Raw genomic sequence first — 14699 nt, 5'->3', positions numbered from 1 at the left:
AAATTGGAAACCTAATAAATTAAAAGATGTAGATCCCCAGTCTAATTTCCATCTGGTATGATGAAACACTTGATCAGAGAATTTTTTTGAACCAATCCACACAATTTTTGTCTTAGATGTATTAATTTTAAGTCCTGAAAAGCTGGAGTAAAAATCTATAGTTTCTAATGCTTCGAACAAGGATTTTGGTGAACCATCAAGGGCTAACAAAGTGTCGTCTGCATACTGTGATATTATATGTTCTTTATTATGAACAAAAATGCCCTTAATATCATTGTTTTGCTTTATAAGAATTGAAAGGATTTCTGCACATATAATGAATAAATATGGAGCAACAGGATCTCCTTGTCTACAACCCCTTTGTATGTCAAATTGTTCTGATAAAAACCCACTTTGTAAAATGCAGGCACGGAAATTTGTGTTTAAAATTTTTATCCACTGGATAATATATTCTCCAAACCCAAAATAACTTAAAACTTTATAAATAAATGACCATGACATAGAGTCAAAGGCTTTTTCGAAATCAATGAGGACCAAAAGCCCTGGAATTTCATGTATCTCTGTGTACGACATCAGATCATAAACAAAGCGAGTATTTTCCCCTATGTATCTACCTTTTATGAAACCAGATTGTGTATTTGAAATAATAATGTCCAAAACTTGTTTGATTCTAAAGCTTAGGCAACCAGATATGATTTTGTAGAGAACATTTAAAAGGGTTATTGGTCGCCAGTTCTTTAGAAACTGTCTTGGTTTGTCCCCTTTTGGCAAACATGAAATTATTCCAAGTCTTTGAGAGATAGGAAGCTCTTTTTTAAGAAAAATACAGTTAATAGCTCTAACAACATAATTTCTAATATCACTCCAAAAAAACTTGAAAAATTCTGCGGTATACCCATCACTACCAGGGGACTTATTATTCTTCATGTGCTTTAATACGTTAAGAACTTCTCTTTCCTCAATGTCTTTCTCCAGACCTTTGGACGTATTTGTATCCATTTTAGGATTATTAGAATTCAAGAACATTTCTTCTAAATTTATATTAACTAAACTTGAATCTGCACTTTTATACAGAGTTTCATAATATATCTTAACTTCATCTAAAATTTCTGTTTGTTCATATATAGTGCCAGTACCCTCTAATTCAATTTTTTTTATTGTTTTATTTAAATAATTCCTAGATTCTAAATTACAGAAATATTTTGATGGTTTTTCACCCTCTTCTATCCAGCGAGCTCGGGACCTTATCATGTGGCCTAGTAACTTTTCTTTTCTAATACTCTCGAGTTCCTTTTTTTTTTCATTTAATTTATTTAAATCAATGAAAGCATCTGATTCTAAATCCTCAATTTCTTGCAGTAGTGTTTTTTCTTTTTGGTCTTTTTCTTTTTTGATATATGAAGAATATGAGATAGTATTTCCCCGTATTTCCATCAGTAGTACCTCAAGAAATAAACTTTCATAAACTTTATTTCTTGACATTAACTTATTGTATGTAATCAAATATTTGTGTGTATATATATATATATATATATATATATATATATATATATATATATATATATATATATATATATATATATAAATTATAGTTTATTAACTGCTCTATTATACTTATTAATTTATTCATTTATTTATATATTTAGTCATTCATTTTTTTTTCATTTATTGACTTTATTTTTGACATTCACTTAATATATGTTATTATGTATCAGAACAGCTGATATTTTAATCAGATTATTTGGCTTGCGAAGAGAAGTGGATGAAGGAAAATTGTTATGATGTGTTTTAAGTCATAAAGTGGAGTTGTTTTGGCGTTCTATCGATGTGTGTAGATTAGAAATCACCAACAATGAGCCTTTGTGGCTGGCACCTCTCTTATTTTGCTATCAATGGCACATACAAAATTAGCCCAGATTTCCTCTGAAATTTCGTAGAACATCAAACAGCGACCTGATTATAGTGCATCGGACCGTCCAAACTGCCCCAAAAATATACAGCAGCTTATCCAGAAAGTTGGTTTTATCGTCGTAAACCAAAAAAGCTTTTATGTACGGTAATACGAATTTTGTGTAAAATGAGTTATTTAGACGCTTGTATGGTATACAGAATCTATAAAATTATGCCCCTAAAACACCAATATTAAAGTGAAGTATGAATTTAGCTATGATTCAGCACCCGCATTAGTTTTACTAGAACCTGACAATGCTAATTTATATGAAAATGCACGCCAATTCTTTAAAATTGAATAATATAACGGCAGTTTTTCAACCCCTTCCCCAAAAGGCAGGGTTTCCTAAACTTGTACATGTATATATTCTCTGGTGGTCATGATATAAACAAGTTTGCTATGTCTTGTGAATAGACATGTATATTTGCACAAACTAGAACCAAGAAAATCATTCAAAATTAACACGCCGTGAAATTGCATACAGTATAACTTTAAACATATTTTCATAAATCAGAGGCCACCGCGAGCATCATGGTTTTAATAATCGCTCATAACTTTTTGATGTAGCTACAGAATTCAGTCAAACTTTCCACATGTGTTCCACAATAAATGTTTTTTTGTTTTCAGATTTTATTGTTGCGAGTGTAAAATAATAGATTACTTGCAGGCTATGCCTGTCCACTTCTCAAAAGAGAATACTTGACATGTGGATTTCGTTTTATTCGAGTCATGGTTGTTAACTGAAGGATGCAACTGTCCTCATGCATCAACAGTTAACTTAAATTAAAATGGAATTAAAGGACAGAAATTGGTTTGTTTACTCCTATTAGCAATAACAGTTTTAAAAAATAGAGCAGTTGTTATTTATAGAAAATGGACAGTGAAATAGATTCATCCAATATTTTCTATTATAGCAAAAATACACGCGTTATGATTTTTTTTCTTAGCAGGGGGTATCAATTGTGAGCTTGCTCAGAGTACCTTCTAGTTTTTATTTAAATGCTGATTTAGAAACCATTTTCCGTAAAATTTCTTTGAATTTCTTAATTGTTTTTATTAAGATGTGAATTGAGGATATATTTTACTTACTCAATTATTTTTAGCTTGAAATAATTTACTAGTCTTTATGATTTCATTTGTAGGTTGTTGTCCTGACTAACTCAAATTTGGAGTAGAAAATCCGAATTGGAGAGATCTGCCACAAGAACAACATTAAATCTATTCTGTTGATTCCAGAGGACTGTTTGCGTAAGTTTTAATTTTGTTGGACTTAAACTGATATTCGTTTATTGAATGAAATGGTTTGCCTTATTTATGAGGGTTAACCTTATTTTTTGCAAGCTTCCAACCGAATTGTCAGGTTTTCCATAATAAAAATTTCCATGATTTTAAAAAGGCATTCTGTATGTGATAAAAATTCAGGCAAAGAATGAATACCATTGGTGTATGAAGCTCCTTGTTGGTTGTTCCTTATCAGTCATAGTCGCTATAGAAACTAGGACTGAGGCTCATTGTCGGGTTATAGTAATGTTAATGTGGGGGTTTTGATTTTTGGCAGGGAGCTGTTTTGCGACTTTGGAGATAATTTTGTGGTGAATGATGTGGATGGGGAGGAGCCAATCACAAACATGGTGGCATCCATCACTAAGGTAAGGCAGACCCAGACAGATTAAAAAAAGACCCTATTCCTAGCTGGTGGTGCAGGGTTTGACATACAGTAAAAGACATTCTGATCAGGGTGAATGTGAAACACTAAATAAGTTAAAAATAATTTAAGTTAAAATTGATTGTTCCTTATTCAAACTTGAAATTTTTTTCTCATGGTGTCTGTGGAGAATGAAATAAAAAAAATTATATTCACAGCACTCTATTATGTAAAGATGAAAAAAAATAAATATACAAAAGTGTTCAAAAGATGCGGGCTGAACAATTTGATCTATTTTTAGGATAAAGAGGGCGTGGTCACTTGTTTGGACGTGGCCCGCCATGGATACGAGGAAGGTGATCACGTCACTTTCAGTGAAGTACAGGGAATGACTGAGCTCAATGGGTGTAAACCAATCAAAATCAAAGTGTTAGGTAATTCTCCCTCAGTCTATTTGCTTTGGAACATTTGAATCAATTTACTGCAGAATATATGAATTTCCTACTTCACCTATATGTACACGTGTATGTTGAAAAGAACAGTTTTTGATTTACCTTTGGACTGTACCAATTTAATATTTGAAGATACATGTACATGTACGTATTAAAGAAAAGTTTTGTTGTGTTTTTGTTGTTGTTGTTATCTGATAAATGCTTTGTTAATTGCAGGACCGTACACGTTTAGCATTGGAGATACAAGAAAATTTTCCAACTATGAATGAGGGGGAGTTGTTTCTCAATTAAGTCAAGACGCATAAAACAATTCACTTTGTAAGTTTATACAACTGTATAATGTTTCAGTTTATTTTCTTCCAGCTTTTTCCTAATGATTTTTTTTTTAATGTTGTTTCAAAAGAAGGGTTCATTGTTGTAACTAAGGAATTTAATTAAAAAAAAAATTGTCTTCCTTACAACTCATTACTGATTTTTATTTCTTTGTGCTTTCAGAAATCCATCAAGGCTGCTATGGATGCCCCCGAGTTCCTCATGACAGACTTTGCTAAGTTTGACCGCCCTGGTCAGTTACACATTGGTTTCCAGGCTCTGTATGAATTCCAGAAACAGAAAGGACAGCTGCCTCGTAGTCGATGCAAGGTCAGTTTCAATTATATTCATAGAAACAATACTTTTATACTTCCAAATTCCAATTTTTTCTTTAAGAAACAATAACTTAAAACTTTCAAAGTCCCAATTTTTTTTTTTTGGGGGGGGGGGGGGGGGGGGTGAGTAATCAAAACTAAAAAAAATTTTGATTGTTGTTCATAGAACAGAATCAGTAAAATTTTGATTTTGAAGCTTTATTCTCTCTTCTTTTTAAGGCTGATGCTGATGAATTCCTTAAAGTTGTGAAAGCCTTGAATGAGAAGTCACCAGCTAAAGCGGATGAGCTGGACGAGAATGTAATGAGAGAGATGGCTTACACCTGCCGTGGAGACTTGTGTCCATTGGCAGCCATTATGGGAGGGGTGGCAGCTCAGGAGGTCATGAAGGTTAGGTCAAATGTCATATGAGGATTAAAACTTTTTTTCATCTTGTTAATATGCATTTGATTGGAGCTATGTTCTGTTTAAATTATTTTACATGAATCAAGAATTAGTTTAATATATTGAAAAAATAATAAATTGAGCGCATAATGGAGGAGATATAAATATATGGAACCCCATATGTACTTTGATGCTCTGGAGTGTTTACCAGAAGACATGGACACCTCTCTGACAGAGGAAAACTGTAAACCAGTAAGTAACTGTTGTAACTGTAAATCATTGAGTACTTGTAGTAACTAGTAAACCAGTAAGTAACTGTTGTAACTGTAAATCATTGAGTACTTGTAGTAACTAGTAAATCAGTAAGTAACTGTTGTAACTGTAAATCATTGAGTACTTGTAGTAACTAGTAAACCAGTAAGTAACTGTTGTAACCGTTAATCATTGAGTACTTGTAGTAACTAGTAAACCAGTAAGTAACGGTAAATCATTGAGTAGTTGTAACTAGTAAACCAGTAAGTAACTGTTGTAACCGTAAATCATTGAGTACCTGTAGTAACTAGTAAACCAGTAAGTAACTGTTGTAACTGTAAATCATTGAGTACTTGTAGTAACTAGTACACCAGTAGGTAACTGTTGTAACTGTAAATCATTGAGTACTTGTACATTACCGATCACACCCATCCTAACACCAGAGTAAATCCCAACTAAACCTTGGTTTTACTTTCAGGGCTTACTTTGGGTTTACTCTGAATTTGCTTTTTGGGTCAACTGTAGCACTGAAGTGTGAAGCAGACCCTTCATTTAACTAGCCATCTAACTGTAATTCTTGCCTCTTGTATATTCCAAATACACATGTAACGTCTAATTTCAGGGTATGCTTCTGATCAGGGTTTACTATCTGTTTCCACTCTGGGTTTACTCTGGGTCCACTGTAGTAAACCCAGAGTAAACCCCGAAAGTAAACCCAGGGTTTAGTTGGGGTTTACTCTGGTGTTAGGTTGGGTCTGATCGGTACTGTACCTTCTGTTAGGTTGGGTCTGATCGGTACTGTAGTAATTTGTAAACCAGTATGTAACTGTCATAACCATAGACCAAATATTACATGTAGTAACTAGTAAATTAGAGAGTAACTGTAAAACAGTAACTAGTAATGTAAACCAGTGAGTTCTAACAGTAAGTGTAAACCAGTAAGTTACTGTAAACCATTTAGCACACCGTGTAAATAGTGACACTCATGTAACTCAGAATTACCTAAACTATTATATAGAAAATATAGAAAATAGTTTAACTGACTCATTTTGCTCAAAAATGCAAAAGAGCCACCTGCATTTATTATCCAGTGACATATTTATGTTTATTTTTAATAAAAAAAAAATTTGACTTTCAGACCAATAGTCGATATGATGGACAGGTAGCTGTATTTGGGTCAGATTTCCAGGAGAAGATGGGAAACCTCAAATTTTTTTTGGTAAGTGCTGTTGATTTCTTTTGAATAACAGATTCCAGTAATTGGATGATATGATGAAAGTTATTGATATAATGCAAACATTGTAAATGTATATTTACAATTGTTACGTCTTTGAGCAATGTGGAAACAGTTTATAATAAGACTGGTAACTTTGTGAAAGATTTTTACACATGAAGTATTCGAAGTGCTTGAATGAAGATATTTGAAGAGTAGTAATGTTAGAATTGTTTTGTAGGTGGGAGCTGGTGCCATTGGATGTGAAATGTTAAAGAACTGGGCCTTGATGGGTCTGTCTGCAGGAGAGAATGGACATATATATGTGACAGACATGGACATCATTGAGAAGTCCAACCTTAACAGATAGTTCCTGTTTAGGCCCTGGGACGTACAGGTCAGTATATTATATACCTGCTCAGAGAGAGAGAGAGAGAGAGAGAGAGAGAGAGAGAGAGAGAGAGAACAGATAGGCAACAATAACTACATCTTCATGCACAACACATCTGTACAGCCTAAAGACAAACACCCCCACCCCCACCAACATTCAATATCAACCCCCACCCCAACATATTGATCTATTTTTTTCAATAGTATTAATAAATCAATACATTTGTATTATACTATAGTAAATATCTACTTAAAATTATTACTGATAATTTCATTCAAGTTTGTTTTCAGTATGAATATAGGGTTCCCTCATTGTACGGATAACTCCTCCTACAGTTCTCAAGATAGGAAGTTGTTCTTTTGCAGAACAGTTGTACATATATCAGAGGTGTGCATATTGCTGGGATTTTGATTTCTGATAATTTATCGAAAAAATACCAGCTTTTGAACTTAGTCATTTTTTTGGCAAAATATTGCATATAGAGTACCCTCATTGTACCGCACCTGGGAAAAAACCTGTCAAAATCCTATTGTGGTGTATAATTTAAGCACCCTTAGATCGTAAAAAATTTTTCTAGATAAAAGTGTGTATCATATTCAGCAAAATACGGTACTTTCATTTTCAGTACATATGCGAAAATTTAAAAAGTCACTTGCCCACGGGCAAGTCCCTACCGATTTTTTACTTGTCCGATCAGAAAAAGTACTTGCCCCGGGCGTCGGGCAATCGGATTTGTCAGCCCCTGAGGCCCATATCAACAGGAGATGTATTACTATTAGATTGCTCATTATACTTTTATATATCCACTAAATTTTGTTTTAGAAACCTAAATCCTCAACAGCAGCCTGTGCTGCCAAACACATGAATCCCTACATAAACATCACCTCCCAGGAAAACAGGGTGGGGCCCGATACAGAGAACATCTACACTGACGATTTCTTTGAGAAGCTGGATGGTGTGGCTAATGCCCTCGACAATGTGGATGCAAGTGAGTTTCTTTTTTAAAATTTTTTTTAAAAACAAAATTGTATACAAAGAACTGAAATGGTACTATGATATTTCAGCAAACACCGTTGATATAAGAATTTAAAAAAAATTCAGTTGATTTAATATTCATGCATCAACAGTACATGTATATATGAAAAAAATATTAAAATGCTTATTAAAATGCTTATAAACATGTACAAAAAACTGCATAATTTAGTATAGTATGTTCTATTGAATAATAATCAATATGGGCTTGTTTTATTGCCCAGGATTGTACATGGACAGGAGAGGTGTGTATTACAACAAGCCCCTGCTGGAATCAGGGACCCTGGGCACCAAGGGCAACGTACAGGTGGTCATTCCCAAACTGACCGAGTCTTACTCCTCCTCACAGGACCCTCCCGAGAAATCCATTCCTATCTGTACCCTCAAGAACTTCCCCAACGCCATCGAACACACACTACAGGTAGGGAATTCCTGTAGAGATCCCCAGACCTGTCAAGTTTCTGTTGGAAGTCTAAGGATTGTGTGTAGAGTGCTAAGTTCAAGGTTGAGAGAACTTGATAAAAGGAAAAACCTATAAATATTAGATTTTTTAGAAGAAAACAAATTTGTTGTGCTAAAATTATGAGAAAATGAGACTAAAAAGGTTATTTTTTATTTTGTAACTTGATGAAGCTCCTCAATGTCATTGAAACTACATTATTTTTGTAATAATTTTTTTTTTAAAAGAGTGAATGTTCATGTGTGTATTTACCACAATGCATGTACAAATTTGATATTTTGAAGCATGAAGTTGTGAAAGATCAAAACCTTCTAAACATGCAAAAATCTACAAATTGTTCCGCTGCTAATGCAATGCTATTCAAACAAGGTCTTTCAATTAATTCTGTGAGTCAATTCACAATAACAGTAATTACATATTTTCAATGCAGTGTACATACAGTACTCGCAATGATGATGTCACTCAAGTTGGGAACCACATCAGGATAATATACACCAATATACCAAATTAGGCCAATCTATACTTGACTAAAAATTTCCATAGAATATGGCTTAATTGCTGCCCTATTAGTTAAACTCTTAGATATATTATCCCTTTAATATTGTATAATTTGTGTTTTTGCAGTGGGCCAGAGACCAATTTGAGGGACTGTTCATCCAGCCAGTAGAGGGCGCCCTTCAATATGCCACAGATCCTAAATTCCTGGAGAGGACTGCCAAACTCCCAGGCACACAGCCAGTAAGTCAAAACCAGGGGCATTTGTGATTTTCGTCCATTGAACATTAAAATTATCTTCATGTGCACAAGCCAATGTTGCATGAATATGCAAATAATCTCAGTTTCTTCCAACAGAAAATGGGGATACATTGAAGAATTTGTGCCCTTTTTTCTTCCATAAAGGGTATCAATCGCCCTATTCATAATGAAATTTCTCCATGTTGTAATAAATATCCAATATAGTAGTATTTTTTGTGTGATTAACGTTTGGTTTGCCTTGTGTACATATAGGTGGAGACACTACAAGGAATTAAGAAGGCCATCGTTGACGAGAGACCAACCAGTTTCCAGGACTGCGTGACTTTTGCCAGGAATCTGTTCCAGGAGAACTATAATAACAACATTCGTCAGCTTCTGTTCAACTTCCCTCCTGATCAGGTCTGTGTTGTTGATAGTGATTTATACACAGCTATTTCTTTTTATTGAATTGTCTTTATGCATGTACATGTACACTTATGAGAATCCATTGTCAGCTTATAATCTGATGGAAACCAAATTGCATAACAATCCTTCATAATAAAACTTAGGAAAAATTAGCATAATTGAAGAATGGGAGGGGGACAGAAAAGTTCCTGAAATTGTCATCTTAAGGTCAGACGACACGTTCCTCGAGAATCTTTTTTGTATCTCCTCGTAATAAAAAGTTCCAATAAAAAAATTTATTTTATAATTACTTTAAAAACGATCAAAATTTATGAATAATTGGTTATATGTCCAGATGGTCGAGTGGTTAGAACCGTGGACGCTCACTGCCAGAAGCTGGTTCTAAAGGTCGTGAGTTCAAAGCCCCGCCCCGGCGGAGATATAGTTCTATTATAGTGAATTTTGCTGTGCTGTAGATGTATTTATTCTTATATCAGCAATTCAAGTGTATTTTAAAGAAGATTATATAGAAAAATGCATACTCTAGTATTTTGCAGAAATGCCTGGTAAGGTACCCTAAATTTTTGCAAGAAAGCTTGTCAAAGTAGTTGTAAACCATTAACAAATTCCTAGAAAAAGTTATCTAAAATTGAGCAACGTGTCGTCTGACCTTAAGGATATGTCATGTGGAAATGGCATTAGAGAGCGTTTGTGTAACCTTGATGTTAATAACAGGAAAGCTTTGTGTGAATTTTAAGAGCTAAAATAAACAAATTAAGTATAGTACATAATGATGTATGGTTATTTTATTTATTATCAAATCCTCTACAAACTTAATAGAATAGTGTTAAGAGTTTTGTCATAAATAATAGAAAGGTAGAATAACTTGTGTTTGGTTGATTTTTTTGATCAGGTCACAAGTTCCGGAGCTCCATTTTGGTCTGGTCCAAAAAGATGTCCGCATCCACTGGAGTTTGATGTAAATAATGTAAGTTCAGTCTGTGATCTTCCTCTAACTATTATTTTGTATCTTAATTGAATTGTCAGTAATGTTTACCCTGCAATTCGATTCTCTGCAGGAAATAATCTTTGTCTTATTTTGTCCTCTTTATTGCAGACCACCCATTTCGACTATGTTATGTCTGTAGCTAATCTCAGGGCTCAAATGTATGGCATCAAACAAGTTCGGGATCCAAAGGCTATCTGTGATATGGTGTCAAAGGTCAAAGTTCCCGAGTTTAAACCTAGGTCAGGGATAAAGATTGAAGTGACTGATGCTGAAATGGAAAGAAACCAAGGAAACCTAGGTTTGTTGACAAAATCTGTTGTGTGTGTTGCAAACTCCTTGTGATAGATAAAGGATTTTTTTTTATATTTTTTCCCCACGTTAACACGAACATGCCTGTATTTTGGGAATTTAAAGAAAAAAGATATTGCTTAAAATGATTTGATCTTGTGTTTCTATGATGAAATAGATTTATATCAGTCATTTTAACCCAAATACAGTAAAACACAGTTATAGCGAACACACTTATAATGAATTGAGACTTACAGCGAAGTGATTTTCACTCCCCGCGACTCTATTACATGTTGTTAACTTGTCGGATATGTCGAATTACGCTTATAACGAAGCAAAATTGCCCGTCCCTGGTGCTTCGTTATAACTGTGTTTTACTGTACATAATGGACAACATCTTTTCACATTAATGCCCCCAGAGATGAAAGAAAAGGGTGTATTTTTTTAAAATCTCCTCTTTGCATGCTTTTGAAAAAAAACATTAACAAACCAGGTCTTAAATTGAACATCAAGTTCAAAGATGAATGGTCGAATTTAAGATCATTCATCTAGTTAATGGTCAAATTTTTCACATTTGCTTACTATAGAAGGGATACTTTTTCATGAATTTTAAAGAGGCTTGGAGAAATTGTATAATTATTTTTCCAAATGCAGATGTTGATGCTGTGGAAAATCTACAAAAGGACTTGCCCCCTGTGGAGAAAGTAAAGGCCATGAAATTAGTTCCTATCGAGTTTGAGAAAGATGATGATACTAATTTCCACATGGACTTTATCGTGGCTGCTTCCAATTTGAGAGCCGAGAACTATGACATTCCACCAGCAGATCGACACAAGGTATACTGAGGGGAATTAATGAATTAAAAGTAGATATGGTTGATTCATATGTATATATACACACAGTTAATGCAAAGTGTACATGTAAGTCAGTTCTTTAGATACTTGACATTTATGAAATGTCTGAAGCATATGTAAGAATCCAACTGTATGTGACAAATGTATTAAGTCTATATATACATGTAAATATCATTAGGCTGTTTTGATTGGGTCTTGTTGTGGATTTTGGGGTTGGACCGATCTTAAGATTTTTATATACCACTTACTAAAGAAAGATATATGCTGTTTATCAAATGATCAAGAATGATATGTACAACAGCCTAAAACAAAATGTAAAGAAAACTAATTTGTTTTTCATTCAATGTTTCAGAGTAAGTTGATTGCTGGAAAGATCATCCCAGCCATTGCTACCACCACAGCACTCATCACAGGCCTAGTGGCCGTAGAACTCATCAAGGTATGTCTGGTCGTGAAGGGATCATAGCCACTCGTGCTTTGAGTGCAGGTTATGTTTTATGGCATAAATTGTTCATGTACATGTTCATTTTGATTTTGTTTGAGCTATGTTAGCTAGGGAAAGGTTTGTGTCATTTTCCAAGGGAACACAATTCCAAGGATATTCATGCTCAGATCTGGAGGGAGACTAAATATAAAAAATAAACATTTGATAATAAAAAGGAGGGGGCCCGGCTTTAACTTTTGAGCATTTTGTTAAATGTAAAAAATTTATTTAGTAAAATTTTCTTTTATTGGGGGGGGGGGGGGGGAAGGAATAAGTAAATCCACCATCTCCCCTGGAAAAAATCCTGGATCCACACCTGATCAAAAATATTTCGGCATGCATTTGTTGTAAAACTTGTCTTTCGATGTATGGTTATTACCACTTTTACAATATTAAAGTTCTCTTTTACAGCTTGTACAAGGACATAATAAATTAGAAAGCTACAAGAATGGATTTGTAAATCTGGCCTTGCCCTTCTTTGCTTTCTCAGAACCAATAGCAGCACCCAAGAACAAGGTAATGAATTCAATCAGAACTTTAAAAATTGTGATATGCCTCTGTGTGCTCTTTCTCAAATGCATGTGTATGTATATGTTTGTACTTTATTATTTTAGTATTATGACACTTACTTCACATTATGGGACCGATTTGAAGTTCAAGGAGAGATGACGCTACAGGAATTTTTAGATTATTTCCAGGTAAACTAGTCTGTTATTATTAGATAAATATATGGACCCATGATTGTCTGTCAAAGCTGGAATTGATTCCATATATCCAGAAATGAGCGTTCTTTACACATTTTGTTGGCTGTTAATAGATAGTATTGGACTCTGTGACTCTGGGTCAGACACTTTGATGTCACCTTGATGATTAAATGTATGATGTGTGTATACCTTTGTAGAAAGAATACAAGCTGGAGATCACCATGTTATCACAGGGCGTGTCCATGTTGTATTCATTCTTCATGCCCCCCGCCAAACGACAGGAGCGACTGGGACTACCGTAAGTTAATCATGTTTTTGTGTTCTGAATTATTCAGGTCTTGGAAGAGTAAAAACATTCATGGCAGAATGTCAACTAGACACAAATATTCTCAAGACAATAATAATGAACTCGTAGAGATTTCGGTGAAACTGGATCTTTATAGCTCAGAGTAGATGGGGGTATTCTTGTATCAAAACTAGTATAAGAACTTTTGTTTTGAAAACTGAACTATTTTAACAAACATTCAATTCATCAGATTACAGTTCTCGGCTTGTGTGAGAAGAATCAATTGACATGCATTAATATCTCAAGCAATGGTAGAAAGATCGCCTTTATTTTTTCTTCATATATGTACATTTTTATGTATTCTTATTTTTATCAAAATGATGTATTGAATTGCAGATTATCAGAAGTAGTTAAAAGAGTCTCCAAGAAGAAGATTCCTAGTCACGTAAAAGCTTTAGTGCTGGAGCTGTGCTGTAACGATACGGAGGGAGAGGATGTAGAAGTTCCGTACTTTAAATACAATCTACCACAGTCGTAATGTAAACACTGCCCTAGAGACTGCAATAGGTACCCCCACGAGTGGTGACCAGACACTGGACATTCTCATATTGAGAGACTTATCAACAAACAAACAGTCTGACAAACGGATGACTGATGCACAGTCAGTGAAGTGCAATGAACATAATTACAAAGATTTTTCTTCTTTTTGACTGTTGTATATTTGTATTTCTCAATGATGTAATATTAACTTGTGGACTTGTTTAAAGGAAAACAAAGCAAACATTAATTTGATTGTCTTACACTGTACTATAGTATTCGCTGTACACAGACAGGTTTGGTAGTGTGCATGATAATTAATTCTGTCTTTATGAAACTTAAAAAAAAAATAAATGAATAGAATCATAAAAGTTTAACAAGTTGTTGTTTATTTTCTTAAAAGACTTCATTTTCAACGAGTATTCTAATTTGGACTGTGAATCTTACCATTAATTAAAGGGTGGATTGGGGTTTTTAGCTGACATTAACTTAAAGTTCGAATGAGAATTTCTGCATGCATAATCACCTATTATCCGCCAATCCATCCATAAACTTTTCACATTTTCAACGTCTTCTTTAGAACCACTGGGCCAATTCAAAATTTTTGAAATAAAGCACGGAACGATTTTTAAAAGGGAGATAATTACAAAACAGTGAAATAAGGAGTGTGTCTTTTAAGAAATGTTTAAATTTGTTCTCAATAACTTCATTGCTTAATAACCATGACTCTGGACCAATACTGCAGCCTGAAGAGGGTTCAAAATTCAATATGGAAAAACATAAGGAAGGTGTTCAAAATTCTTCTCAAGAACTACAATGCTAAAATTTGTAAGATTACTATGCATGCATCCTAAGATAGTGTAGATTGTTAAAATTGTGACCCCCGGACCAATACTGGACCTCTTGGTTTTTTTTTTAGGGGGGGGGGGTTGTAATATGATTGATCGGAACATTTCTAATGTTTGTTTTT

At 34.1% G+C, this 14699-nt stretch overlaps 1 protein-coding gene and 1 pseudogene across 2 annotated transcripts in view; both read left to right on the top strand.

Annotated features, from left to right (window-relative positions):
- Positions 1–13967, top strand: part of LOC105339616 (ubiquitin-like modifier-activating enzyme 1) — a 127190-nt gene extending 113223 nt beyond the window's left edge. The window contains exons 1-13 of one of the 2 annotated variants that reach the window (XM_066081988.1): positions 6780–6941; positions 7758–7923; positions 8192–8388; positions 9052–9165; positions 9436–9582; positions 10481–10555; positions 10685–10874; positions 11519–11700; positions 12071–12157; positions 12614–12718; positions 12817–12900; positions 13104–13204; positions 13589–13966. In XM_066081988.1, coding sequence (XP_065938060.1) covers positions 7797–7923; positions 8192–8388; positions 9052–9165; positions 9436–9582; positions 10481–10555; positions 10685–10874; positions 11519–11700; positions 12071–12157; positions 12614–12718; positions 12817–12900; positions 13104–13204; positions 13589–13730 — 1551 coding nt within the window. In that variant the 5' untranslated portion in view covers positions 6780–6941; positions 7758–7796 and the 3' untranslated portion in view covers positions 13731–13966. Of the gene's footprint in view, positions 1–6779; positions 6942–7757; positions 7924–8191; positions 8389–9051; positions 9166–9435; positions 9583–10480; positions 10556–10684; positions 10875–11518; positions 11701–12070; positions 12158–12613; positions 12719–12816; positions 12901–13103; positions 13205–13588 lie in introns of those variants that run through there. The other variant, XM_066081987.1, reaches the window with a different exon arrangement.
- Positions 327–5106, top strand: LOC105320892 (ubiquitin-like modifier-activating enzyme 1; annotated as a pseudogene).
- Positions 13968–14699: the final 732 nt, after the last annotated feature.

The sequence above is a fragment of the Magallana gigas genome, chromosome 4 (genome assembly GCF_963853765.1).
Source record: "Magallana gigas chromosome 4, xbMagGiga1.1, whole genome shotgun sequence".
NCBI lineage: Eukaryota > Metazoa > Mollusca > Bivalvia > Ostreida > Ostreidae > Magallana > Magallana gigas.
This window is presented reverse-complemented; position numbering and strand designations above follow the sequence as displayed.